Source organism: Neoarius graeffei, chromosome 19, assembly GCF_027579695.1.
Source record: "Neoarius graeffei isolate fNeoGra1 chromosome 19, fNeoGra1.pri, whole genome shotgun sequence".
Taxonomy (NCBI): domain Eukaryota; kingdom Metazoa; phylum Chordata; class Actinopteri; order Siluriformes; family Ariidae; genus Neoarius; species Neoarius graeffei.
The window spans coordinates 56549544-56575474 of NC_083587.1; the positions used below are offsets into that span (position 1 = coordinate 56549544).

Here is a 25931-nt window from a genome sequence, read left to right on the forward strand (position 1 = left end):
CCCCATTACAAATTTAAGCAAAAGGTCAAAATAAAGAAGCCCTATTGACCCAGGATCTTATTATTCAGGGGCACATGACGAGGGCAGAAATTCTGGATTAGGCTCTTGTATTGTTTTTTTTTTTTTTTCATTACAGTAAATTTAAACAGCATAACAGAGCAGTGTTTTTGGCTTTGTTTGCCCCCTTAGAGCGAAGGCTTACTCTAAATCAATGTATTGTTGTAGTGTGGTTATAGGAAATTATTATACATACAGGACATTTTCTCTGTGGAATAAAAACATGTTGATATTCTATTCCCTTCTAGCGGGTTTCATTCATTTGGTTCGATAGCATGCAATATTGTTAGCATATCGCTTATCCTACGTGTATTACGCCACTCTACCCAATGGAGAATGAGCGTTGAATAAGGTTTACGATATTGCATGGTTGTCAAGACATGATATCACATGTCGGAGACATAAATCTTCTGTGCTAGTGAGTGACTGTGACAAATTGTAAACAAACATGGCCGCCAGGTTTGCTTCATTAAAAACGGAAGATTTTGAGAGAATTTTGGCTGCCAGTTCGCTCCGTTGTGTGTAGCTGTCGATGTTGATTTTAAAAGTAACGAAGTAAATTACACAGGGATAATAATAATAATCAGCTTGACTGCGCTAGCATTGGCCATCGGTAACACTACACTGACTGGAAGGTAACTGGACTGCCGCGCTAACAGCACCGAGTCACAGGTAAGCTAGCATTGGCCTTCGTTAACACTACTGCTCAATGCTACACTGGCTGGAAGGTGATTGGACTGCCATGCTAACAGTACGGGGCGGCACGGTGGTGTAGTGGTTAGCGCTGTCGCCTCACAGCAAGAAGGTCCGGGTTCGAGCCCCGTGGCCAGCGAGGGCCTTTCTGTGTGGAGTTTGCATGTTCTCCCCGTGTCCGCGTGGGTTTCCTCCGGGTGCTCCGGTTTCCCCCACAGTCCAAAGACATGCAGGTTAGGTTAACTGGTGACTCTAAATTGACCGTAGGTGTGAATGTGAGTGTGAATGGTTGTCTGTGTCTATGTGTCAGCCCTGTCATGACCTGGCAACTTGTCCAGGGTGTACCCCGCCTTTCACCCATAGTCAGCTGGGATAGGTTCCAGCTTGCCTGCGACCCTGTAGAACAGGATAAAGCGGCTAGAGATAATGAAATGAGATGAGATGCTAACAGCACCGAGTCGCGGGTAAGCTAGCATTGGCCTTCGAGAATGCTGATATAAAGAGTGTGAATGTATAACAATAATATTGGTTGGCTTTTTCCATGGTCTATCAGATATATTCCATTCAGCTACTCGTCTTCGACTCGTTCAGTATCATGCTAGCTGAATGGAATATATCTGATAGACCACTCAATGCTCGCCAATATTATTATTTAAATAATCAATGGTGGTGTAGTGTGACACGAAGCCGTTATTCTTACCACCTGACGTTGATTATTTTCCAGTAACAGCACATCCTGAAGCCTTTTATAGCAATGCCACTTTGAACAAAGTTGCAGTGTGTTTTTTTCGTTACATTTAATATTGTGGAACATCCATGAAAACAAGTTAGTTCTTGTTATCGATTATGTTATAAAAGTTATCAACACACCAGCCTCTTTTCATTTCAAGGACAATGAAGGACAAGTACTATTTGTATTTAGCACGCACAGACACCATTACACTTTTTAACAAGCAACATGTCATACAGTTACACCCTGAGCCAAACTTAGGACTTTGTGCATGGAGGAAACAGTCAGCCCGTGTAAATTTCGTCAGCAGTCACTAACACTTCTACTTGTGTTTGCCCTACAGCGAGCTTCATTTTGGTTTTGTTGATGCATGTGTGATGAGCCTTGTGACTCAGTGATAATGACACATAATCACTGCTGCCAAAGCAGCCTTATTTTGGCGGCGGTGTGATTGCGTCGTGATTGCGTTGTGCCACGAGATGTCAGTGCCGAGTTCAGTGTGGCACGCTTCAGGGGTGAAAACCTCAAGAGAGCCCAGTGTCCCACTTCATGTCGACTTGACATGACTTTCATTCGACAGAAATCAACCCTCACTCGTTCTCCCTGTGTGTGGAATACTAAAGAGGACACTTGTGAGGGGATTTGTGAACGCTGAGCGTCGGGACTCACAACAGAGCCCTGTTCTTCAGAGCTACAGTGTCGTCTGACACACAGTACAGGATTGCAGTTGTCAGCTGATGACTTGAAGTCGAGTCATTTGTGCTCGGGAAGTGACAAACAGTAAACTACAGAGTGCAGTTGTCCAATAACAGTTACGTTTGTGCTACAATCCAGAAGTATAACATTACATGTGTTTAACACGTCTATCCTCTGCACTGTACAGTTGAGTATTTTCTATTTTGTAACAGTAAAATGCAGTTCACGCACCAAATCCAATAATGAGCAGAGAGAGAATATGTGCATAATGCTCTATAGTTTCAGAGAGTAGTCAATAGGGCATCATTCTGGACAGAAGGGTTTGATTACCTTTTTTCCAAAATGAAGTAAAAACTTTGTGCCAAAGGGTTTTATGAGCGAACCAATCACACTGCTGGAAGAATAGAATTTTGGTGCTTTTATTTAGCATTTCTCTCTTGCTCTTTTACATGACCTTAGTGTCTGTGAAGAGACGATGGCCTCGGGGAGTGTCAGTCCAGTGAAAGAGGTGTCTGTCTTTCCAATAAAGGAGGTGTGGCTTTAGTGTCTGTCTTTTCAGTGAATGAGGTGTGGCTATAGTGTCTGTCTTTTCAGTGAAGGAGGTGTGGTCTTAGTGTCTGTCTTTTCAGTGAAAGAGGTGTGGTCGTAATGTGTCTTTTCAGTGAAAGAGGTGTGGCCTTAGTGTCTGTCTTTTCAGTGAAGGAGGTGTGGTCTTAGTGTCTGTCTTTTCACTGAAAGAGGTGTGGCTTTAGTGTCTGTCTTTTCAGTGAAGGAGTTGTGGTCTTAATGTGTCTTTTCAGTGAAAGAGGTGTGGCCTTAGTGTCTGTCTTTTCAGTGAAGGAGGTGTGGTCTTAGTGTCTGTCTTTTCAGTGAAGGAGGTGTGGTCTTAGTGTCTGTCTTTTCAGTGAAGGAGGTGTGGCTTTAGTGTCTGTCTTTTCAGTGAAGGAGGTGTGGTCTTAATGTGTCTTTTCAGTGAAAGAGGTGTGGTCTTAGTGTCTGTCTTTTCAGTGAAGGAGGTGTGGTCTTAGTGTCTGTCTTTTCACTGAAAGAGGTGTGGCTTTAGTGTCTGTCTTTTCACTGAAAGAGGTGTGGCTTTAGTGTCTGTCTTTTCAGTGAAGGAGGTGTGGTCTTAGTGTCTGTCTTTTCAGTGAAGGAGGTGTGGTCTTAGTGTCTGTCTTTTCACTGAAAGAGGTGTGGCTTTAGTGTCTGTCTTTTCAGTGAAGGAGGTGTGGTCTTAATGTGTCTTTTCAGTGAAAGAGGTGTGGCCTTAGTGTCTGTCTTTTCAGTGAAGGAGGTGTGGTCTTAGTGTCTGTCTTTTCAGTGAAGGAGGTGTGGTCTTAGTGTCTGTCTTTTCATTGAAAGAGGTGTGGCTTTAGTGTCTGTCTTTTCAGTGAAGGAGGTGTGGCTTTAGTGTCCATCTTTTCACTGAAGGAGGTGTGGCTTTAGTGTCTGTCTTTTCAGTGAAGGAGGTGTGGCTTTAGTACCTGTCTTTCCAGTAAAGGAGGTGTGGCCTTAGTGTCTGTCTTTTCAGTGAAGGAGGTGTGGCTTTAGTGTCTGTCTTTTCAGTGAAGGAGGTGTGGCTTTAGTGTCTGTCTTTTCAGTGAAGGAGGTGTGGCTTTAGTATCTGTCTTTTCAGTGAAGGAGGTGTGGCTTTAGTGTCTGTCTTTCCAGTAAAGGAGGTGTGGCCTTAGTGTCTGTCTTTTCAGTGAAAGAGGTGTGGCTTTAGTGTCTGTCTTTTCAGTGAAAGAGGTGTGGCTTTAGTATCTGTCTTTTCAGTGAAGGAGGTGTGGCTTTAGTGTCTGTCTTTTCAGTGAAGGAGGTGTGGCCTTAGTGTCTGTCTTTTCAGTGAAGGAGGTGTGGTCTTAGTGTCTGTCTTTTCAGTGAAGGAGGTGTGGTCTTAGTTTCTGTCTTTTCAGTGAAGAAGGTGTGGTCTTAGTGTCTGTCTTTTCAGTGAAGGAGGTGTGGCCTTAGTGTCTGTCTTTTCACTGAAAGAGGTGTGGCTTTAGTGTCTGTCTTTTCAGTGAAGGAGGTGTGGTCTTAGTGTCTGTCTTTTCAGTGAAGGAGGTGTGGTCTTAGTGTCTGTCTTTTCAGTGAAGGAGGTGTGGTCTTAATGTCTGTCTTTTCACTGAAAGAGGTGTGGCTTTAGTGTCTGTCTTTTCAGTGAAGGAGGTGTGGTCTTAATGTGTCTTTTCAGTGAAAGAGGTGTGGCCTTAGTGTCTGTCTTTTCAGTGAAGGAGGTGTGGTCTTAGTGTCTGTCTTTTCAGTGAAGGAGGTGTGGTCTTAGTGTCTGTCTTTTCACTGAAAGAGGTGTGGCTTTAGTGTCTGTCTTTTCAGTGAAGGAGGTGTGGTCTTAATGTGTCTTTTCAGTGAAAGAGGTGTGGCCTTAGTGTCTGTCTTTTCAGTGAAGGAGGTGTGGTCTTAGTGTCTGTCTTTTCAGTGAAAGAGGTGTGGCTTTAGTGTCTGTCTTTTCAGTGAAGGAGGTGTGGCTTTAGTGTCTGTCTTTTCAGTGAAGGAGGTGTGGCTTTAGTATCTGTCTTTTCAGTGAAGGAGGTGTGGCTTTAGTGTCTGTCTTTCCAGTAAAGGAGGTGTGGCCTTAGTGTCTGTCTTTTCAGTGAAAGAGGTGTGGCTTTAGTGTCTGTCTTTTCAGTGAAAGAGGTGTGGCTTTAGTATCTGTCTTTTCAGTGAAGGAGGTGTGGCTTTAGTGTCTGTCTTTTCAGTGAAGGAGGTGTGGCTTTAGTGTCTGTCTTTTCAGTGAAAGAGCTGTGGCCTTAGGGTTTGTCTTTTCAGTGAAAGAGGTGTGGTCTTAATGTCTGTCTTTCCAATGAAAGAGGTATGATGTTAGTGTCTGGTTTTTTTTCAGTGAAGGAGGTGTGGTCTTAGTGTCTGTCTTTCTCATGAAGGAGGCGTTTTGTCAATGTCTGTCAGAGCAGTGAGAGAGGTGTGGCCTCAGTGACGGTCAGAAATTGAAGGAGGTGTGAGCTCACTATTTGTCAGTCCCATTGAAGGAGGTGTGACATCAGTGTCTGTCAGTCCAGTAAAGAGGTGTGAAGAAGGTGCAGCCTCAGTGGCTTTACAGGACACTGAAAAAGCTCAAATTCTCAATAAAAATTAATTATTGGCTACTTTAAAAGTATTTTTCATAAAGTTTAATTGTCATCATATAATATGATGGACATTGGATTGGATTCTATCCCAAAAAATCATCTGTGATAGTGTGTGTGTGTGTGTGTGAGAGAGAGAGAGAGAGAGAGAGAGAGAGAGAGAATTACCTCAGAATGACACTTTGCCCTTCCAGCACTGTAATGTTGTCAGGGAAATAACCGAACTCCACCGCTTGGACACTGCTGGGTCCTGCCAAGAGAAACGACAAAAACAGAAAGAAGGTGTTTAACATAATTGTGTTATTCAAGCATAACACAGCTACCACAACGTCATCCAGCCAATTTTCTTGGAAGTTTGCTTATTTATTTCCGAGGACAGAGTAATGAGTACACAAGCATGGGAGTGTGCACCAACCCTCCATGTATTTGAATAATGATTGGGCGTACGGGCCGACCACACGCCCGCCAAAGAGGCCCGATAATGAGCCGTGGGAAGAGGATTCACGCAGAGGCGGCAGAGCGTGAAATGAAGGGACAGGCCTGGCCGCACAAGGGATGCAATATCACACACACACACACACTGAAGTGCGGTCACACTCACAAAGTCACAGCATACAAATAACATATTGTCGCATTGGATAGACATGAGGTCAGGTAAAATTACTGAGACACATGCAGCCACTCACGTACACGCGCACACACACACAGCTGAACCTGTGCTAGATAACCGATGATAATCTGACTAACCCTCTGTATACATCAAACCCACTTTGAGTAACACTGTAACAGCAAAATAATGATCTTCAGCGTGGTCACAGTAACTCCGCTTCACATCAGGCAACATCACACCTCCCTGTTATTGATTATTTTCCCATAAATGCATGCCCCAATAAGTCAGCACATTATGTTAAATGAATATCACCACTAGTTGTATACTTCACTTTACGTATCTAACTTTGCATTTCATTACACACTCCTTAAAGCTTCTTTTCATGAGTTCTATCATCTGGGACACTAAACCCACATGAGTAGCAGTGTGGCCTCAGTTCTCTGCTACACGCCCACCGTCTTTAATATCTTCCAGTCAATATTTGGTGGTTTCTGCCTTTGAGGTTTAATATGCGCTGTCTTATGAAGAAAGAAGTTAAGAGGTATGATAAGTTTTTATGTGTCTTGGTGCAGAAGGCAGTAAAGCGACATTTCCTCAAGAGAATGCAGCAAAGAATTTCCAAGCAGTGCTGCATCTGATGACCGGCTGCTTGGCTTTTTTTAATTTATTTTAATTAGCGCATGGAAATGTATGGAGATGGGAAATAGCCCGAGTCTAATGAAAAGGGAAAGGAATGCAAGACAGTGTCATGTTGAAATTGAGTAAAGTAATGACATTGGGGAAAGACAGAGAGTGGATGGAGTGTTTATTCACTTTCAGTAGAAGAGGAAAATTTGGATATATACAGTAAAGTCAATTCAAGTCAACTTTATTGTCAAATATGCTATACATGCTCAACATACAGCACAGATGAAATTTCAGTCCTCTCTGACCCACGGTGCAAACAGGCAATGCAATAAATAAAAATAGAATAACTGAAATAAACAATATAAACAGTATAAACACTCTAGATAAGAAATAGACATAAACTAAACACTCACAGGTATATAACTACATATATATACACACACACACACACTATATATATATATATATATATATATATATATATATATATATATATATATATATATTGGAGCAAAGGGACATAAAATAAACAGTCAAGGGCACTTGAGGTATAGCAGGTAAACATGAAATAAGCAGTATAAACAATAAACTAATAGCTGTTAAGGTGAGGTAGTGCGGAATAGTGCAAATGAGCGAGGTAAAGTGAAATGTGCAGTCCCTGAGTTCAGTGTGTTAATGAACGTTGAGTGTGTGTGTGTGTGTGTGTGTGTGTGTGTGTGTGTGTGTGTGTGTTGGGGGGGAGACTGTGAAGGTGACATGATGTCTGATGCTGAAGGGGGGGCAGGGGGTGTGCGGGCAGAATCTGTGGCAGGGGGCAGAGGGGGAAGGAGGGGCAGAACAGGGAGGGAGTTGAGCCTCCTGACCGCCTGGTGAAAGAAACTGTTCTTGAGCCTGCTGATTTTGGCCCGGAGACACCGCAGTCTCCTCCCCGACGGCAACAGGCTGAAGAGGCTGTGAGATGGGTGGGTGGGGTCACCTGCAATCCTGATGGCTTTGCGGGTGAGGCGAGAGTTATAGATATCCGTTAGAGAAGAGAGAGAGACACCAATGATCCTCTCAGCTGCTCTCACGATGTGCTGCAGAGTCTTGCAGCAGGACACGGTGCAGGCGCCGTACCACACGTTGATGCAGCTGGTCAGGATGTTCTCGATGGTGCCTCTGTAGAATGTGTGCATGATGGGGGCCAGGGCTCTTGCTCTCCTCAGTTTGAGGAGGAAGTACAGACGCTGTTGGGCTTTTTTGGCCAGTGATGCAGTGTTGTTGCACCAGGACAGGTCTTCAGAGGTGTGCACACCTAGAAATTTGGTGCTGCTCACCCTCTCCACTGCAGCACCATCAATAGTTAGTGGAGCATGCTGGGTGTGCGCTCTCCTGAAGTCCACAACAATCTCCTTCGTCTTCTCCACATTCAGGCGGAGATTGTTGTCCTTGCACCACATGGCCAGGTGGCTCACCTCACTCCTGTAGATTGACTCATCACCATTGTTGATAAGACCCACCACAGTCGTGTCATCCGCAAACTTAATGAAGAGGTTGGAACTGGATGTTGGTGTGCAGTTGTGGGTCAGCAGAGTGAAGAGGCGGGGGCTCAGCACACATCCTTGGGAGGCCCCCGTGTTCAATGTGATGGTGCTGGAGGAGTTGCTGCTGACCCGTACAGCCTGTGGTCTCCCCATCAGGAAGTCCAGCAGCCAGTTGCAAAGGGAGGTGTTGAGTCCCAGCTGGTCCAGTTTATGAATGAGCTGCTGAGGAATGATTGTGTTGAATGCTGAGCTGAAGTCTATGAACAGCATTCTGATGTATGAGTCTTTTATCTCCAGGTGGGTGAGGGCTGAGTGGAGGGCAGTGGAGATGATGTCATCGGTTGAATGGTTGGACTGATATGCAAACTGGAAAGGGTCCAGGGCGGGGGGGGGGGGGGGGGGGGGGGCAGACTTGATATGCCGCATGACTAGCTGCTCGAAGCACTTCATGAGGATGGGAGTGAGTGCGACAGGGCGGTAGTCATTGAAGCAGGAGGGAGACAGCTTCTTCGGGACCGGGATGATGGTAGTGGCTTTGAGGCATGTGCGGACAACAACCTGGCTCAACGAGATGTTGAAGATGTCTGTAAAGACATCTGTGAGCTCCTCGGCACAGTCTCTCAGGACACGACCAGGAATCTTATCAGGACCCGGGGCTTTCCGTGCATTTGTCATCCTGAGAGCTCTCCTCACGCTGTCTGGGGACAGCGTCAACACCTGGTCGCCGGGAGGTGGTGGGGTCTTCTGTGCCGTGGAGCTGTTGTCTGCCTCAAAGCAAGCGAAGAAGTCATTCAACTGATTCAGCAAAGAGGTGGAGTTGTCACAGGTCTGCAGCGAGGGCTTGTAGTCTGTGATGGTCTGAATCCCCCACCACAGGTTCCTGGTGCCTCCGCTGTCGTTGAAATAGTCAGCAATGTTCCTAGAATATTGTCTCTTGGCCACCCTGATGCCTCGTGACAGGTTGGCCCTAGCTGTCCTCAGGCCCACCTCGTCCCCAGCTCTGAAGGATTCTGAGGGTTAGTCAAAATTATGTTAACACTTAAATGGTAGAAACCATTTATTCACAAAACATACATCATTTGTGCAAGATGATTTACAGGACGATCTCAACCTGTTCGCCATCACGTTCAGCACACAAAAACCAATGAGCAACAGTACCGTTTAAAGCCCAGACACACATTTCGCAGGGAATAGATGATATCACAGTCCTTATTCTGTCCTTGAGGTCATTGATATCATGAACTTTCCTGCTATACACACGCTCCTTCACCATACCCCATAAACAGAAATCACAGGGCGTCAAATCAGGGGAGTGTGGAGGCCACGGCAATGGTCCACCACGACCTATCCATCGACCTGGAAATGTGTGGTCGAGATAAGCACGAACAGTACGGCCAAAATGCGGCGGTGTGCCATCCTGTTGGAAATACTCCGCCAATCGGCTCTGTAGTGGAAGTTCATCAATGGCGTACTGCTGTACCATCTGTAAACAGACATCTGACATCACTGTTGGGGTGTCAAAAAAGTAGGGCCCAATTACACCAGCAGTGGTCACGGCACACCACACACCCAGGAGAAAAATAATCCATTAGTGTGAACATAATTTTGAACACTCACATTTTTACATTTACATTAATTAATTTGCCAGATACTTTGATCCCAAGACCAGCTGAATCTATTCCAAAGAAAGAGTTGAGCAGTTAAGGATTAAGACTCTTGTTCCAAGCTCAAAGACCTAGCCATGGCTCTCTGGGATTTGAACTCACAACCTTCTGAGCACTAGAGTGGAACATTAACTCTCTCTTGCTCTCTCTTTTCTCTCTTGCTCTGTTCTCTTGCTGTCTGAATGTCTCCAGCTGAAAGGTCTAATCACATTAACGGCGGCAGCTAATATTGTGCCAGCGACTGCGGCACTGTGCCTGTGTGAGCAATAGACGGGTGCTTGATGTACTAAGTGTGTGTGTGTGTGTGTGTGTGTGTGTGTGTGTGTGTGTGTGTGTGTGTTTATTGCAGCAGCAGCTACTTTCTCTTGCCCATGTGGAACAACAGCAGTTCATCGACGTAGCATATTGAGGTTAATTCAATTCAGTGCTTCCCCTTGCACACTCATACACTCACGAATGCTGGGAAACCTGGGGAATACATGCCTGTGCGTGCGCGCACACACACACGCACGCACACACACAAACACACACAGCCACTAAATAGATGATGTGTGCATAAGCTAAAGCCCCCAAAAAACACAGGGAAAGCTGGAAATGGAAGGACTGGGCGGGGGATGGGGGTGAGGGTGGCATTCCCTACTCCCTATTCCCTACTCAATTCCCATTTTCACAACTCAATTGGCACCTCTGATTTGAATACCTGTGCCATCCCCTGTTCGCTGTCTGGTTTAATGCAGTATTTTAGTTAGGACATCACACTGGGTACATTTTTGCAGGAATAGGGTTGAATCCAGAATGGTATGCATCAGCATATACAGTGGTGCCTGAAAGTTTGTGAACCCTTTAGAATTTTCTATATTTCTGCATAAATATGACCTAAAACAACATCAGATTTTCACACAAGTCCTAAAAGTAGATAAAGAGAACCCATTTAAACAAATGAGACAAAAAAAATTACATTTGGTCATTTATTTATTGAGGGAAATGATCCAATATTACATATCTGTGAGTGGCAAAAGTATGTGAACCTCTAGGATTAGCAGTTAATTTGAAGGTGAAATTAGAGTCAGGTGTTTTCAATCAATGGGATGACAATTAGGTGTGAGTGGGCACCCTGTTTTATTTAAAGAACAGGGATCTATCAAAGTCTGATCTTCACAATATATGTTTGTGGAAGTGTATCATGGCACGAACAAAGGAGATTTCTGAGGACCTCAGAAAAAGCGTTGTTGATGCTCATCAGGCTGGAAAAGGTTACAAAACCATCTCTAAAGAGTTTGGACTCCACCAATCCACAGTCAGACAGACTGTGTACAAATGGAGGAAATTCAAGACCGTTGTTACCCTCCCCAGGAGTGGTCGACCAACAAAGATCACTCCAAGAGCAAGGTGTGTAATAGTCGGCGAAGTCACAAAGGACCCCAGGGTAACTTCTAAGCAACTGAAGGCCTCTCTCACACTGGCTAATGTTAATGTTCATGAGTCCACCATCAGGAGAACACTGAACAACAATGGTGTGCATGGCAGGGTTGCATGGAGAAAGCCACTGCTCTCCAAAAAGAACATTGCTGCTCGTCTGCAGTTTGCTAAAGATCACATGGACAAGCCAGAAGGCTATTGGAAAAATGTTTTGTGGACGGATGAGACCAAAATAGAACTTTTTGGTTTAAATGAGAAGCGTTATGTTTGGAGAAAGGAAAACACTGCATTCCAGCATAAGAACCTTATCTCATCTGTGCAACATGGTGGTGGTAGTCTCATGGTTTGGGCCTGTTTTGCTGCATCTGGGCCAGGACGGCTTGCCATCATTGATGGAACAATGAATTCTGAATTATACCAGCAAATTCTAAAGGAAAATGTCAGGACATCTGTCCATGAACTGAATCTCAAGAGAAGGTGGGTCATGCAGCAAGACAACGACCCTAAGTGCACAAGTCGTTCTACCAAAGAATGGTTAAAGAAGAATAAAGTTAATGTTTTGGAATGGCCAAGTCAAAGTCCTGACCTTAATCCAATCGAAATGTTGTGGAAGGACCTGAAGCGAGCAGTTCATGTGAGGAAACCCACCAACATCCCAGAGTTGAAGCTGTTCTGTACAGAGGAATGGGCTAAAATTCCTCCAAGCCGGTGTGCAGGACTGATCAACAGTTTCCGCAAACGTTTAGGTGCAGTTATTGCTGCACAAGGGGGTCACACCAGATACTGAAAGCAAAGGTTCACATACTTTTGCCACTCACAGATATGTAATATTGGATCATTTTCCTCAATAAATAAATGACCAAGTATAATATTTTTGTCTTATTTGTTTAAGTGGGTTCTCTTTATCTACTTTTAGGACTTGTGTGAAAATCTGATGATGATTTAGGTCATATTTTGCAGAAATATAGAGAATTCTAAAGGGTTCACAAACTTTCAAGCACCACTGTATGCATATCATAGTAAGTGTAAATAATTTTAATCAGAGTATTAAGGTGGTGTTAACTTTACACATTCTGGATAACCATTGATTTACATTGGAAATGTTGTACTTATTCTCTATGAGTGAAGACTTAATGCTTAAATTATGTACCTCAGTTTAAGACCTCAGGTGTAATTGCAGATTTCTTTTACTCAGATACTTAACAAAGATCAGACAACTTCAGAGGCCTGAACTACACACAGGTGATTTGCATCATCTCAGTCCTGGTGCACCCAAGATGATCAACTTGAGCATGTGCATAACCCGAGTCTGAATGCACATAACTTTCCCTTTCTAGCTTTTGGACTTGTTAGCACGTAAATATGGCTCGATAAATGATGCTGTGTAGTAGATTTATATATTGTCACAGCAGTTTCTTTAAAGCTAGACGGCCTTTCGATTTCAGAAAATCTAGTTCCCTCTGAAATGTGGTCATTGTGATATTATGTTTATTTCTGCAACATCTCACAAAATATCAGGCCATTCTGTGGCTGGGAAGTTATTTAATTTGAAGGGATTAAAGCAAATAATGTGCATGAAATCGCAGTCAAGCAGACAGAGGAAGTCCGTGTGTGTGCACGCATGCGCAGGTTTACCTTTGACCGTGCACTGACGGTTCCACCATTCTGTCACTAAACGAACAGCTGATCACACAGAGGTGCTCGCTGAGCGCCGATATTTATTAGTTTGGTCCTGCGTTTCCTTTCCTTCGCATATAACATAACGTCTTTTCTTCTCGCTTTCTGTTACTGTAGTCGGTCTTTCACATTTCATTCGCACATTCATGTCCTCCATTTTTCTCTCCTGTTTCAAATTTGTATCCCACAATGCCTTGCGCGAACGGGGAAAGCCCACCATGTGATGCATGATGTAGTATCTTGTATTGGGTCATGGTGAAGCAGGAAAAAATAGAGGAGAATTTAGGGCCACATGGCTTGAAATTCATTCATTGTTCTATTAAAAAAATGAAAAAAAAATGGAAGTCTGTGATTCGAATTCAGTAGCTTTCGGTCCACTAAACAAAAATAATTGGGTGTCGGGGAAAATTCTTTTTATGACCTACACTTGAAAAATCTGAAAGGCAGTCTACCATTAAGGTTAACTAAACTATGGTTAATTAAAATATTTCTCAGGACATGTTTGGTATTAATATAATCCATGTTTCATGGTAAACAATGTGGAGACATCATAACTATTATACAAGCTTAGGAAATAGCTTCTTCATTATACCATTTTATATTTTGCAATGTGTAATTTCCACACATTTATGACAACCCCAATTCCAAAGAAGTTGGGACGCTGTGTAAACTGTCAGTAAAAACAGAATGCGATAATTTGCAAACCATGGAAACCCTATATTTCACTGAAAATAGTACAAAGACAACATATCAAATGTTGAAAGTGAGATTTTTTAAATTCGTTTTTGAAAAATATCCGCTCCTTTATCTCCTTTGTCGTATTTGCGCTTCATAATGTGACAAATGTTTTAAATGGGAGACAGGTCTGGACTGCGGGCAGGCCAGTTTAGCACCTGGACTCTTTTACTACAGAGCCATACAGTTTTAATATGTACAGAAAACAGTTCGGTGTTGTCTTCGCTGAAAGAAGGAAGGCCTTCCCTGAAAAAGATTTTGTCTGGATGGCAGCATGTTGCTCTGAAATGTGTATATATCATTCAGCATTAATGATGCCTTCCCAGATGTACAAGCTACCCATGTCATGTGCACTAGTGCACCCTCATACCATCACAGATGCTGTCTTTTGAACTGTGCACTGATAACAAGCCGGATGGTCCCTCTCCTCTTTAGCCTGGAGGATGTGGGGTCCATGATTTCTAAAAAGAATTTCTACTTTTGATTCGTCAGACCTCAGGACAGTTTTCCCCTTCGCTTCAGTCCATCTTAAAAGAGCTCGGGCCCAGAGAAGGCAGCGGTGCTTCTGGATATAGTTTACATCTGGTTTTAACTTGCATTTGTGGATGCAGTAATGAACTGTTTTCACAGACGATGGTTTTCTGAAGTGTTCCTGAGCTCATACAGTGATTTCCACTACAGACACGTGTCTGCTTTTAATGCAGTGTCTCCTGAGGGCCTGAAGATCACAGGCATCCAATGTCAGTTCTCAGCCTTGTCTCTTGCATACAGAGATTTCCCCAGATTCTCTGGATCTTTTTATGATATTATGTACCATAGATGATGTGATCCCCAAATTCTTTGCAATTTTACATTGAGGAACATTATTCTTAAATCATTGCACTGTTTGCCCACGCAGTCTTTCACAGAGCAGTGAACCCCTCCCCATCTTTACTTCTGAGAGACTCCGCCTCTCTGGGATGCTCTTTTTATACCTAATCATCTTACTGACCTGTTGCCAATTAACCAAATTAGTTTTTTTTAGCATTACACAACTTTTTCAGTCTTTCGTTGCCCCTGTCCCAAAGTTTCTGAAATGTCTTGCTGACATCAAATTCAAAAGGAGCATATATTAAAAATAAATAAATAAATAAATAAATAAATAAATAAATAAAATTTCTCAGTTTCATCATTTGATATGTTGTCTTTGTACTATTTTCAATGAAATATAGGGTTTCCATAATTTGCAAATTACCGCGTTCTGTTTTTATTTACAGTTTACACAGCATCCTGACATTTTTGGACTGGGGGTTGTAGTACATATGGAGACCATCTGGCCTCCACAGGAAACCTTTTGGACTTTGTTTCCCATAGACCCATTGTCAGGAACCTAATTAACATTAAAATACAGTAGGGTGAAGTACCTGCATATGTGTGTGTGGGGGGGGTGTCCACCTAACAGTCAAATGCATTGTCTCATCTCATCTCGTTATCTCTAGCCACTTTATCCTGTTCTGCAGGGTCACAGGCAAGCTGGAGCCTATCCCAGCTGACTACGGGCGAAAGGCACGGTACACCCTGGACAAGTCGCCAGGTCATCACAGGGCTGACATATAGACACAGACAACCATTCACACTCACACCTACGGTCAATTTAGAGTCACCAGTTAACCTAACCTGCATGTCTTTGGACTGTGGGGGAAACCGGAGCACCCGGAGGAAACCCACGCGGACAACATGCAAACTCCGCACAGAAAGGCCCTCGCCGGCCACGGGGCTCGAACCCGGACCTTCTTGCTGTGAGGCGACAGCGCTAACCACTACACCACCGTGCCGCCCTCAAATGCATTGTATCACTTCCATTTGATCATCAGTTCACTATACATTTCAAAGAGTCTCAGGGGTATAAAACATATGCACTACACAATGTAAGAAGGCTTTTTATCATCAAGCAGTGAGGCATTTTCCATCACGCCTCTGAGATGTGTGTTCTTCCATCACACTGCCAAGAGATGCTTTTTCTTGTGACTCTGTCTTTGTGTAAGCTGTCTTCCTTTCTATTTTGCTGTATACTGTATATCTGCATTTTGCAGAATAAACCCACTAGTTATCTTATCTCTAATGGCTCAGTAATTCTTCTGTAAGCTGTTGTAGACAGATATACATATCAGAGGAGCAGTGAGGATTTTTCAAAGGGGGGGGGGTCACACACTGACTGGCAGCCTGAGTACATTATGTAACAAGAAATAATTACCATTTCTAGTTTTAGGTAGCTTAGAAACCGGCTCTTCCATTATTGCTGTTTCTTCCACGTTTTCTTGATGTTGTGTTCTAGAAACGGCACACTAAAACTTAGCTTCGAAGCCACACAATGCAACTTTGATTGGAAAAAATATATAAATTGCTTACCTCTCTTCACATCGAAAGAAAGAGGAAAGCTTCGCTTGTTTTGACATGGCGAATTATTAACACAAGAGGAAATACTCATAATTCACAACTAAAAAGACTGCAGCTACACTGGCAGCTTGACCATGCTTTCTAGTGCGATCGTGTTGCGCTTGCGCAGAACTGTGTCAGTCCTGCGCGCCTTGGCTCGTGCACCTGAAGGTGTGCCTCCTGCGCACATGCCTAACAAGCTCCGGCACGCACGCCGTTAACGAAGAACACCTGTTTTTAATCAATGAACTATGTTTGGGCTATTTAAGGACTGCGCCCATGCAAGGATGATGCAAAGTATTACGCCACGTCTAGTGTGCCTTACAGAGCCTTGTTTCCTGTCCTTGTTGACCTCCTGGTTTTTCGACTCCTGTTTCTTGTCCCTTGATCTTGTATAGTTTTGCCTCCGATATTCCGCCCGCGCCTCGATTGACCTCCTGCCTGTTTCCTCGATTGCGACTTTGCCTGCTGTTTCGGACTGTTTGCCTGTTGTGTGCGTTTCACACACTTTATGTTCATATCGCACTGTGTATTATTTAACATATCTGCACTTACATCCGCCTCTCCTGCACACACTCTGACAAACTGGGTTTTCGCACCCAAACCACAGGAAGTCCATACAAGGTTATAGAAAACCTAATGAGGCTGAGGTGACAATCTAGTTTAAAAAAAAAAATGTTAGAAAAATTACAGTGGGCGCTTTTCTAATATTCTTATGCGGCTATTGAAAAAATGTATGGTTCGACAAATGGGGCGTCACAGGCACCCCAGAACCCCCTCAACTACACCCCTGCATATATACAGTACTGTACAAAAGTCTTAGGCACACATAAATAAATGCTGTCGACCAAAAATGGCTTAAAATATTGAAATGAAATGTTTCAATATTAAAAAAAATACTTTAAACAGTAAGCAGTAAGCCATAATAAATGAAACAAAGTCAATATTTGGTGTGAGACAACCCTTTGCTTTAAAAAACAACAACAGCAAAACAGTAGTCTCAGGTCCAATGAGTGCAGTTTTATGCGGAAATGAGCTGTAGGTTTTACTGAGCATCTTGCAGAACCAGCCACAGTTTTTCTGGACACTTTGACTGTCATACTCGCTTCTTCATTTCGCACCAAAACCTAGTAGCCTTCATTATGGTTTGTTTTTTAATCTGAAAATGAATGAATGAATGAATGAATGAATGAATTAATTAACCCTTTATTGTCACTGTTACCAGTGAAATTGGCCATCAACCTGTCCTTACAGAGGGGGAACAGGACAGGAAGACAGGGATAAAAGAAAAGAAACACAGTAGTAACATGAGGAAAGATGAGGAAAAAAAGAACACCCCCACACTATGCTCCTTCAGGAGTACAGTGTGGGAGCATTTAAAAACCTCCGCACAAGCACACAATAACACAAACAACAACACAAGTACACTTTAAACACGGGACTTGAGGGGGGGAATCAGGGGTAGGGGGTAAGGGGGAGGAAGTAATCCAACGCAAGCAGCCGTCCGCTCCTGCAGCCATGAAGGCGTTGGTCACGCACCTGCTTGTCACACTGGGGGTAAAAATGGCGACCACGGAAAGTTAGAGAAGGAATGCGAGGAATGCGAGAGTGTCTCCCGGCAGTGACCTTCAGGGGGAAATGTTGTCTCAGCAACGGCCTGAACCAAGGCCGGTGCTGTCTCAGGGCGCCGAATGTCGATAAGATATGAATTGTTTGGTCTTTCCAGACGCAGTCTTTGCATGTCCACACCACTTGTCCATATCTTTCCATTCCGTCCATTCTATTCAAATTGATCTCCGAAAAACGTATTCCTTGCAAAGCTGAAAGCTGCTCCGAGATAACAACCATTTTGTGGTTAAAGTTCTGAATGTGCACAGTCCGAGTGCCAACAGCTTTGCCCACCACTCCAATCATATCGGGCAGCTTTGTGGGGCTTTGAACAGCTGTCACCGTTGTCTGATTTCCTCGATATACCAGGGCAATGCCTAATCCAATCAGCAAAAGTCCTGTAATCATGGTTCCGAATAGGTAGATATCTTCAATGTCCTCCACAGAAAGAATCGCCAGGCACACGACCTGCCACCGCTCCCACGCGTCCATCGTGTAACCAGCCGCTTATGGAATATGCTTCTCAGATACACACTTTTTTTCCTGTAATATTTAATTTTGTGCTGGAAAACGAACATTTGGAATGTTTTTGTAATGTTTTGACTCGATAATGTAGCAGTCATAAAATAGAAATCTATAACAAAGTTTGTATGGTTAAAAAAACAACAACAGGGGGGCTAAGACTTTTGCACAGTACTGTATCTGGAATCAGATATTTTAATCATAAAATTAAAACACAAAACGCTTCCCTTCAGCTGTCTATATTTTCTGTCGGTGGTTATAGGAGAGCAGCGGGCTAAGATAAGAACACTTTACATTTTAGCTTGACATGTATATTAACAACCATGATGTGGCATTGGTCAGGAAATGCGTTACTACGCATTGTTGATTTGTTTATGGGAGGAGATGATTTGTCTATGTTCTATGTTCCAGGTCAGAATTGGAGGTCAGGTGGAATTTTTCAGTCTAGGTTAGAATTTTTAACCCAGTTCATAATTTGTTACTTGGATTAAGGAGAGTCATTATATCTCAGGTTAGAGTTTCTAAAGGGAAGACTTTCTATTTTAAATGACTTGATGAGGTAATAAGACTGGACTCATTAATAAATTCAACATCACTGCAAAAATATATATCTTAGCAAGTGGAAATATCTTGAAAATAGTTGAAACGATCTGGAATTTCCTATTAGAAGGATACAAGACACCAATTCTGAGATTATTAAACTTAGTTCTAGATTGCAACCAACTTATTCTAAGATGTCTTATTAAGTAAAAATATCTGTCTATGCAGCAAGATAATGTCACTAGTATTAAGTAATTTTCTCCTCAAATTCAGTTTTCAATTTTTGCAGTATATACTCCTTCTATTGCAATCATCACTGGTCTAGTGGTTAAGGTGTTGTGTTAAGAATCAGAAGGTTCTGAGTTTGAAGCCTGGTTAAGTATGAGAAAAGCTATGTTAAAAAAAAAAGCTAATTACGTAGGTAGGAACAGACAAGAGGAGTTACTAGGTAGGTGGATGGAAGAAAGCGAGACAAAAGAAATGATGGAAAATCCCTTTTAAGAATCTTAGATAATCCAAAATTTTACGTAGGTTGGAAATTATGAACTAGGTTAAAAATTTTAAAGGTAGACCGCCTTTCAGATTTTTCAAGTGTAGGTAAAAAAAAAAAAAAGAATTTTCCCCGACACCAAATTATTTTTGTTCAGTGGACCGAAAGCTACTGAATTCGAATTTAAAAATAGAACAATTAATGAATTTAAGGCAATATGGCCCTAAATTTTTTCCTGCTTCACCATGACCCAATTCAAGATACTAGGTCATGCATCACGTGGTGAGTTTATCCCATTCATGCAAGGCATTGTGGGATACAAATTTGAAACAGGAGAGAAAAATGGAGAATGTGAGTGTGCGAATGAAATGTGAAAGACCGACTACAGTAACGGAAAGCGAAAAGAAAAGACGTTATGTTATACACGAAGGAAAGGAAACGCAGGACCAAACTAATAAATATTGGCGGTCAGCGAGCACCTCGGTGTGATCAGCTGTTCGTTTAGCGACAGAATGATGGAACTGTCAGTGCATGGTCAAAGGTAAACCTGCGCATGCGCACACACACATGGACTTCCTCTGTCTGCTTGACTGCGATTTCATGCACATTATTTGCTTTAATCCCCTCAAATTAAATAACTTCCCAGCCACAGAATGGTCTGATATTTTGTGAGATGTTGCAGAAATAAACATACATCACAATGACCACATTTCAAAGGGAACTAAATTTCACCGATTTTATGAAATCAAAAGGCCGTCGAGCTTTAACCCAGGTTAAAAAAAAAAATAATAATCACCTAGGCTAAACTTTCTTGACCTTTAACATCTATAAAACTTGACTGGTACATTTATTTTTAAAAAATGCTGGCAGTTTGAGTTCTTTACATAGTTTTTCCTGTCTACTCAACATAAACATGCTGTTTAAAGAAGATACAGTCAGCAATTTCAACAGAAGTTCCCTGAAGCTAGCTGTCTCGGCTAGAATGCATGAATATTTGTGCAAGAGGTGGACCTTTCTTGATTTGACAAGTGACGTGACTGACTGACAGACAAGTCCTGATTGGCCGGGTGTTGGTGTGTGTGGTCGAAAGGATTGGAATTCAGTGAAAGTTGGTTGTATATGGAGTTATAAGGACATGGCAACTGAGTTTATACAGGAAGCTGCATTACAAGATCCAGCGCCTCACATCCTGCTGTCAGACACAACCCTGAGCTGCTAAGGATCACAGACAGGGTGTGAAAACACCTGGGAGCCTCACGGTGCACAGCCGCCACCCTTCAGCATTAATAATACACCAAGAGTGTGTGAGTGAGAAACAGAGATGTGAGTGTGAGGGAGGGGAGAGAGCAAGGAGTGACGAGTAACGAATGGGTAATGTAGTGAGAGATAGTGTCTGTGTGTGTATTAGAGAGAGAGATGAGATAGCAGGACAAAGGAGCAAAAGGGAATGGAGGGAATGCACAGAGTAGCAGGAGGAGTGAAGCGTGGGTGGGTGAAATTCAAGAGACACTTTATGACTGTACACCAGCTCCAGCAAAATTGATATAACCTTGTGGTTTTGTGCTCACTGCTATCGCAATGGGCTGGAGGATTCAATCAGCACAACTCGGAGGGAAGCAGCTCTCATGGACAAGCTGTCGCTTTTTAACTCTCTTTCCAAACTACACCACACCATGGTCTCTCTCTAGACAATTCCTGACTTTCCAAAATTCTGGCATGCATTTAGCCCTAGAAAAAAAAAAGTCCCTAGAAAATTTTCTAAATATAAAACAAGATGAAAACAGTTTGAGAAGACAGTTTTGAGATTATGTGCATGGTTCATACAAACCCTGATTCCAAAAAAGTTGGGACAAAGTACAAATTGTTAATAAAAACAGAATGCAATGATGTGGAAGTTTCAAAATTCCATATTTTATTCAGAAAAGAACATAGATGACATATCAAATGTTTAAACTGAGAAAATGTATCATTTAAATAGAAAAATTAGGTGATTTTAAATTTCATGACAACAACACATCTCAAAAAAGTTGGGACAAGGCCATGTTTACCACTGTGAGACATCCCCTTTTCTCTTTACAACAGTCTGTAAACGTCTGGGGACTGAGGAGACAAGTTGCTCAAGTTTAGGGATAGGAATGTTAACCCATTCTTGTCTAATGTAGGATTCTAGTTGCTCAACTGTCTTAGGTCTTTTTTGTCGTATCTTCCGTTTTATGATGCGCCAAATGTTTTCTATGGGTGAAAGATCTGGACTGCAGGCTGGCCAGTTCAGTACCCGGACCCTTCTACGCAGCCATGATGCTGTAATTGATGCAGTATGTGGTTTGGCATTGTCATGTGGGAAAATGCAAGGTCTTCCCTGAAAGAGACGTCGTCTGGATGGGAGCATATGTTGCTTTAGAACCTGGATATACCTTTCAGCATTGATGGTGTCTTTCCAGATGTGTAAGCTGCCCATGCCACACGCACTAATGCAACCCCATACCATCAGAGATGCAGGCTTCTGGACTGAGCGCTGATAACAACTTGGGTCGTCCTTCTCCTCTTTAGTCCGAATGACACTGCGTCCCTGATTTCCATAAAGAACTTCAAATTTTGATTCGTCTGACCACAGAACAGTTTCCCACTTTGCCACAGTCCATTTTAAATGAGCCTTGGCCCAGAGATGATGTCTGTGCTTCTGGATCATGTTTAGATACGGCTTCTTCTTTGAACTCTAGAGTGTTAGCTGGCAACAGCGGATGGCACGGTGAATTGTGTTCACAGATAATGTTCTCTGGAAATATTCCTGAGTCCAGTTTGTGATTTCCAATACAGAAGCGTGCCTGTATGTGATGCAGTGCCGTCTAAGGGCCCGAAGATCACGGGCACCCAGTATGGTTTTCCGGCCTTGACCCTTACGCACAGAGATTCTTCCAGATTCTCTGAATCTTTTGATGATATTATGCATTGTAGATGATGATATGTTCAAACTGTTTGCAATTTTACACTGTCGAACTCCTTTCTGATATTGCTCCACTATTTGTCGGCACAGAATTAGGGGGATTGGTGATCCTCTTCCCATCTTTACATCTGAGAGCCGCTGCCACTCCAAGATGCTCTTTTTATACCCAGTCATGTTAATGACCTATTGCCAATTGACCTAATGAGTTGCAATTTGGTCCTCCAGCTGTTCCTTTTTTGTACCTTTAACTTTTCCAGCCTCTTATTGCCCCTGTCCCAACTTATTTGAGATGTGTTGCTGTCATGAAATTTCAAATGAGCCAATATTTGGCATGAAATTTCAAAATGTCTCACTTTCGACATTTGATATGTTGTCTATGTTCTACTGTGAAAACAATATCAGTTTTTGAGATTTGTAAATTATTGCATTCCGTTTTTATTTACAATTTGTACTTTGTCCCAACTTTTTTGGAATCGGGGTTGTATTTCCTGCATAGGAAATAATACAAGAATCATATCCACGGTCTGATCCAGACCAGAACACATGTGCACCACTTGGCATCGGTCATGGGGAGTTTGTTTGTTTACTTTACTGCTAGCCGGCTACATGGGTTATAGCCATGCTCAACCAACAGACCAATGGTTCAGGATCCGACCACCTGTGGTAAGTGCTGATGCTTCCTTGACCTAATTTGTCGTCGGCTGCGGCTGTCCGTCACTAGCGATGATGACCGCTTCATTAAGATGCACAGAAACGCAGATGGGTGGCACGGTGGTGTAGTGGTTAGCGCTGTCGCCTCACAGCAAGAAGGTCCGGGTTCGAGCCCCGTGGCCGGCGAGGGCCTTTCTGTGCGGAGTTTGCATGTTCTCCCAGTGTCCGCGTTGGTTTCCTCCGGGTGCTCCGGTTTCCCCCACAGTCCAAAGACATGCAGGTTAGGTTAACTGGTGACTCTAAATTGACCGTAGGTGTGAATGTGAGTGTGAATGGTTGTCTGTGTCTATGTGTCAGCCCTGTGATGACCTGGCGACTTGTCCAGGGTGTACCCCGCCTTTCGCCCGTAGTCAGCTGGGATAGGCTCCAGCTTGCCTGCGACCCTGTAGAACAGGATAAAGCGGCTAGAGATAATGAGATGAAATGAGTTTATAGTTGTGAAAGTTTCATTTCATTTTGCTGGATGTTCTATTCAGGAAGTGCAGTCTGTCTCATTCAAGGGTAGTATAAGGTCAGCTGTCTTCTCAGGATGCTTATAGCGTCCTTGTCAAAGAAGGTGAGCTCATGATTGTGTTCACCAGACAAGACTTCCTTTAAGACTGAGGGTAAAACTGTCACTCTGACTGACTGATCATGCTTCAGTATTAAATGTAATCAATTTTCAAACCAGATATAGTGATAGGATCATAAACGGTGATAAAACGTGAGGCGTTTATTGTGATATGAAAATTTAATATCTGCATATGCCTCATCTCTAACCTGTCCTTCACCCTTCCCCGGCTCTGTCCGGTTACATGGCCCTGAAACACATGTTCAGTTCAGCTCGCTTTGTACGATTCTCCCAACACCCTCAAGACATTAATTTAAACATGATTTGTGTCCTTTTGACTTTTACACACTCTGCTGTGTAATCGCACTCGCTTCCAGCTCAGAGTCATTAAGCAGAACGAGACCAGAGAAACCTTGCCGTACGTCTACTTGTTGCCCTTGACGAACAAATAGAGACGAAGAAGGCATCGGGTAGAGACAGGCAAAGAATAATCCGCTTATGAGTGGTGTCAGATCGAAGGGAGGGAAGTAAATACAGATTCGGAAAAGCATGAAGCAGAGAAGGAAGGGACGGAAGGGAGGGTGGATCAGAATGCAGCAGTAGAGATGTGGAACGAGGGATGACCAAAGACAGGGAGGAAGGAGGAGGGGGATATAGAGAGGGTGACACATACACACACGCGCGCGCACACACACACACACTCACATGATTAACACTGGCACACTGCAGCCCATTAAATATTTACGGAAGCGCTTTCTTCTGCCACCTCAGTGATGAAGACAGGCGGCCGGAGGATTATCAGATGGTCGAAGCCCGAGGCGCAAAAGGATTAAACATTAACTGGCAGACAGATCCCGTTTCTTTGGCGTCTGAGCCCATTAACACTGGCCAGGCCGCACTGACCCCCCCAACACCACCACCCCATCTCTCATGCATACACACACACACACACACACACACACACATACACACACTTGTCCACCCACAGAGCCTCTCAACTCCAAGTCTCTCTCTGTCTCTCTCCGTGATGACACTGAATGATGGAGAAGGAAAGGGTGCCCTCTGGACGCCACTTGCTCCTGGCACAAGACAGATCACTTGAGACAGAGAAAGAGAGAGAGAGAGAGAGAGAGAGAGAGAGACACACACTTCAGCTGGTCTGCAGGAGGATGAGTGCAGAGTGTGGAGGAGAGTTAACAGAGAACCGTCTATGAGGGACGTTTATTGAGGTTGTCTAATACACATATCAGGGCTGTGCAGAAAAATTCGGCGAAAAACTGGAAAGTTTGGGAAATTAAATGTCATTCTCCAGGCCACATCAGACCAAATCACTCCCACCACTATCATAACGCCACGCGTAATCATGCACTCTGTTCAACATCTACAGAAACACAGTAATCCTTCAGGAAGTACATTTAAAGGAGAACTGAAGGCAATTTTTTTTTTATGATCAAAATTCAATTTCTCTCACTTTATTAAATATACTCGTAGGAATGCATTTTTGATCGCTATTTTGTCGCTGCTATAGCAAGTTATGAGTGTTTGAAATATGCTACGTAATATATCAGTCCATATGTCAAAGCAATGGGCGTAAACGAGATGCGTTGAGACCTGTGTGAGACATCGTAGGACGGAAGTAAAACGTACAGCGGAAATCAAAGTGACCGACATCTGCCAACGTTGCCAAAAGACGCGCGCGCCCTCTTTCGAATGCTGACGTAATCAAACCGGAAGTTTTGTTTGTTTTGATAGCAATCAGGAAAGTTTGAAAAAAGTCGGCAGTAATCGTCATTTAAACTCGTTTTTGTGCAATATTTTGTTTGGAAAACAGTTTTCAAAATGGCAGCACTGACACCTGGCTGACACTTCACGTTTTGAAGTCTCGCACAAGTCTCGTGAAGATCGCGCGGATAAGCGACGCCTGCTGTGGACCAAACGAACTAAATTCAACACGGCTGAAAACCGAATAGGCCGATAAGTATAATATTTTATTGCAGTTAGTTGCCGATACGAGTCACGATGTAAGGTTACTAAAACCGAAAACGTAATTGAATAACACGTTAATTAAGAAATAAAGCAAGTTTAAAAATGACTTTAGTTCTCAATTAAAGTTTAAAGGAACAGATCAGCAAAAAATAAAATTTTTCAAGAAATAAAAACCAAGAAATATTTGGTGTTTACTATCAATTTATTTAGCTTTGCACTGGAGCCAAGAGGCTACTGTAGCTATACAGTATATTTCATATTCTATCCACATTCATTGGATATTAGCAATTGCACACTCTGATTGGTTACTATTAAGCTATCAGCTCATATACCATGAGCAGAGAAAAACAAAATGGTGGAGCGCATCAAGTCAGATGCACTGATCATTTTATCAATTATTTGAAAGAAATAGAAATAGATAATAGAATATAGTGTTTTCCCCCCAAAATATCTCCTGTTCTACACTCCAGCTCAGTCGGTGGTAGTAATGCACCTTTAAGTTGGTTTGCCAACCGCCCAAAAAAAATCGTGAAGAAGAAGAAAAACAAAATGGAGGACTGTGTTACTGAAAAACCGAGGATGAAATAAAAACTCCACTCCAAAAAAATGCAAAAACCCCCCCCCCACAAAATA

General features: G+C 43.0%; 1 protein-coding gene across 1 annotated transcript in view; it reads right to left on the minus strand.

Annotated features, from left to right (window-relative positions):
• iglon5 (IgLON family member 5) overlaps nt 1-25931 on the minus strand; it is a 336125-nt gene that overhangs the window by 43806 nt on the left and 266388 nt on the right. The window contains exon 2 of the mRNA XM_060900951.1: nt 5446-5527. Coding sequence (XP_060756934.1) covers nt 5446-5527 — 82 coding nt within the window. The remainder of the gene's footprint in view (nt 1-5445; nt 5528-25931) is intronic.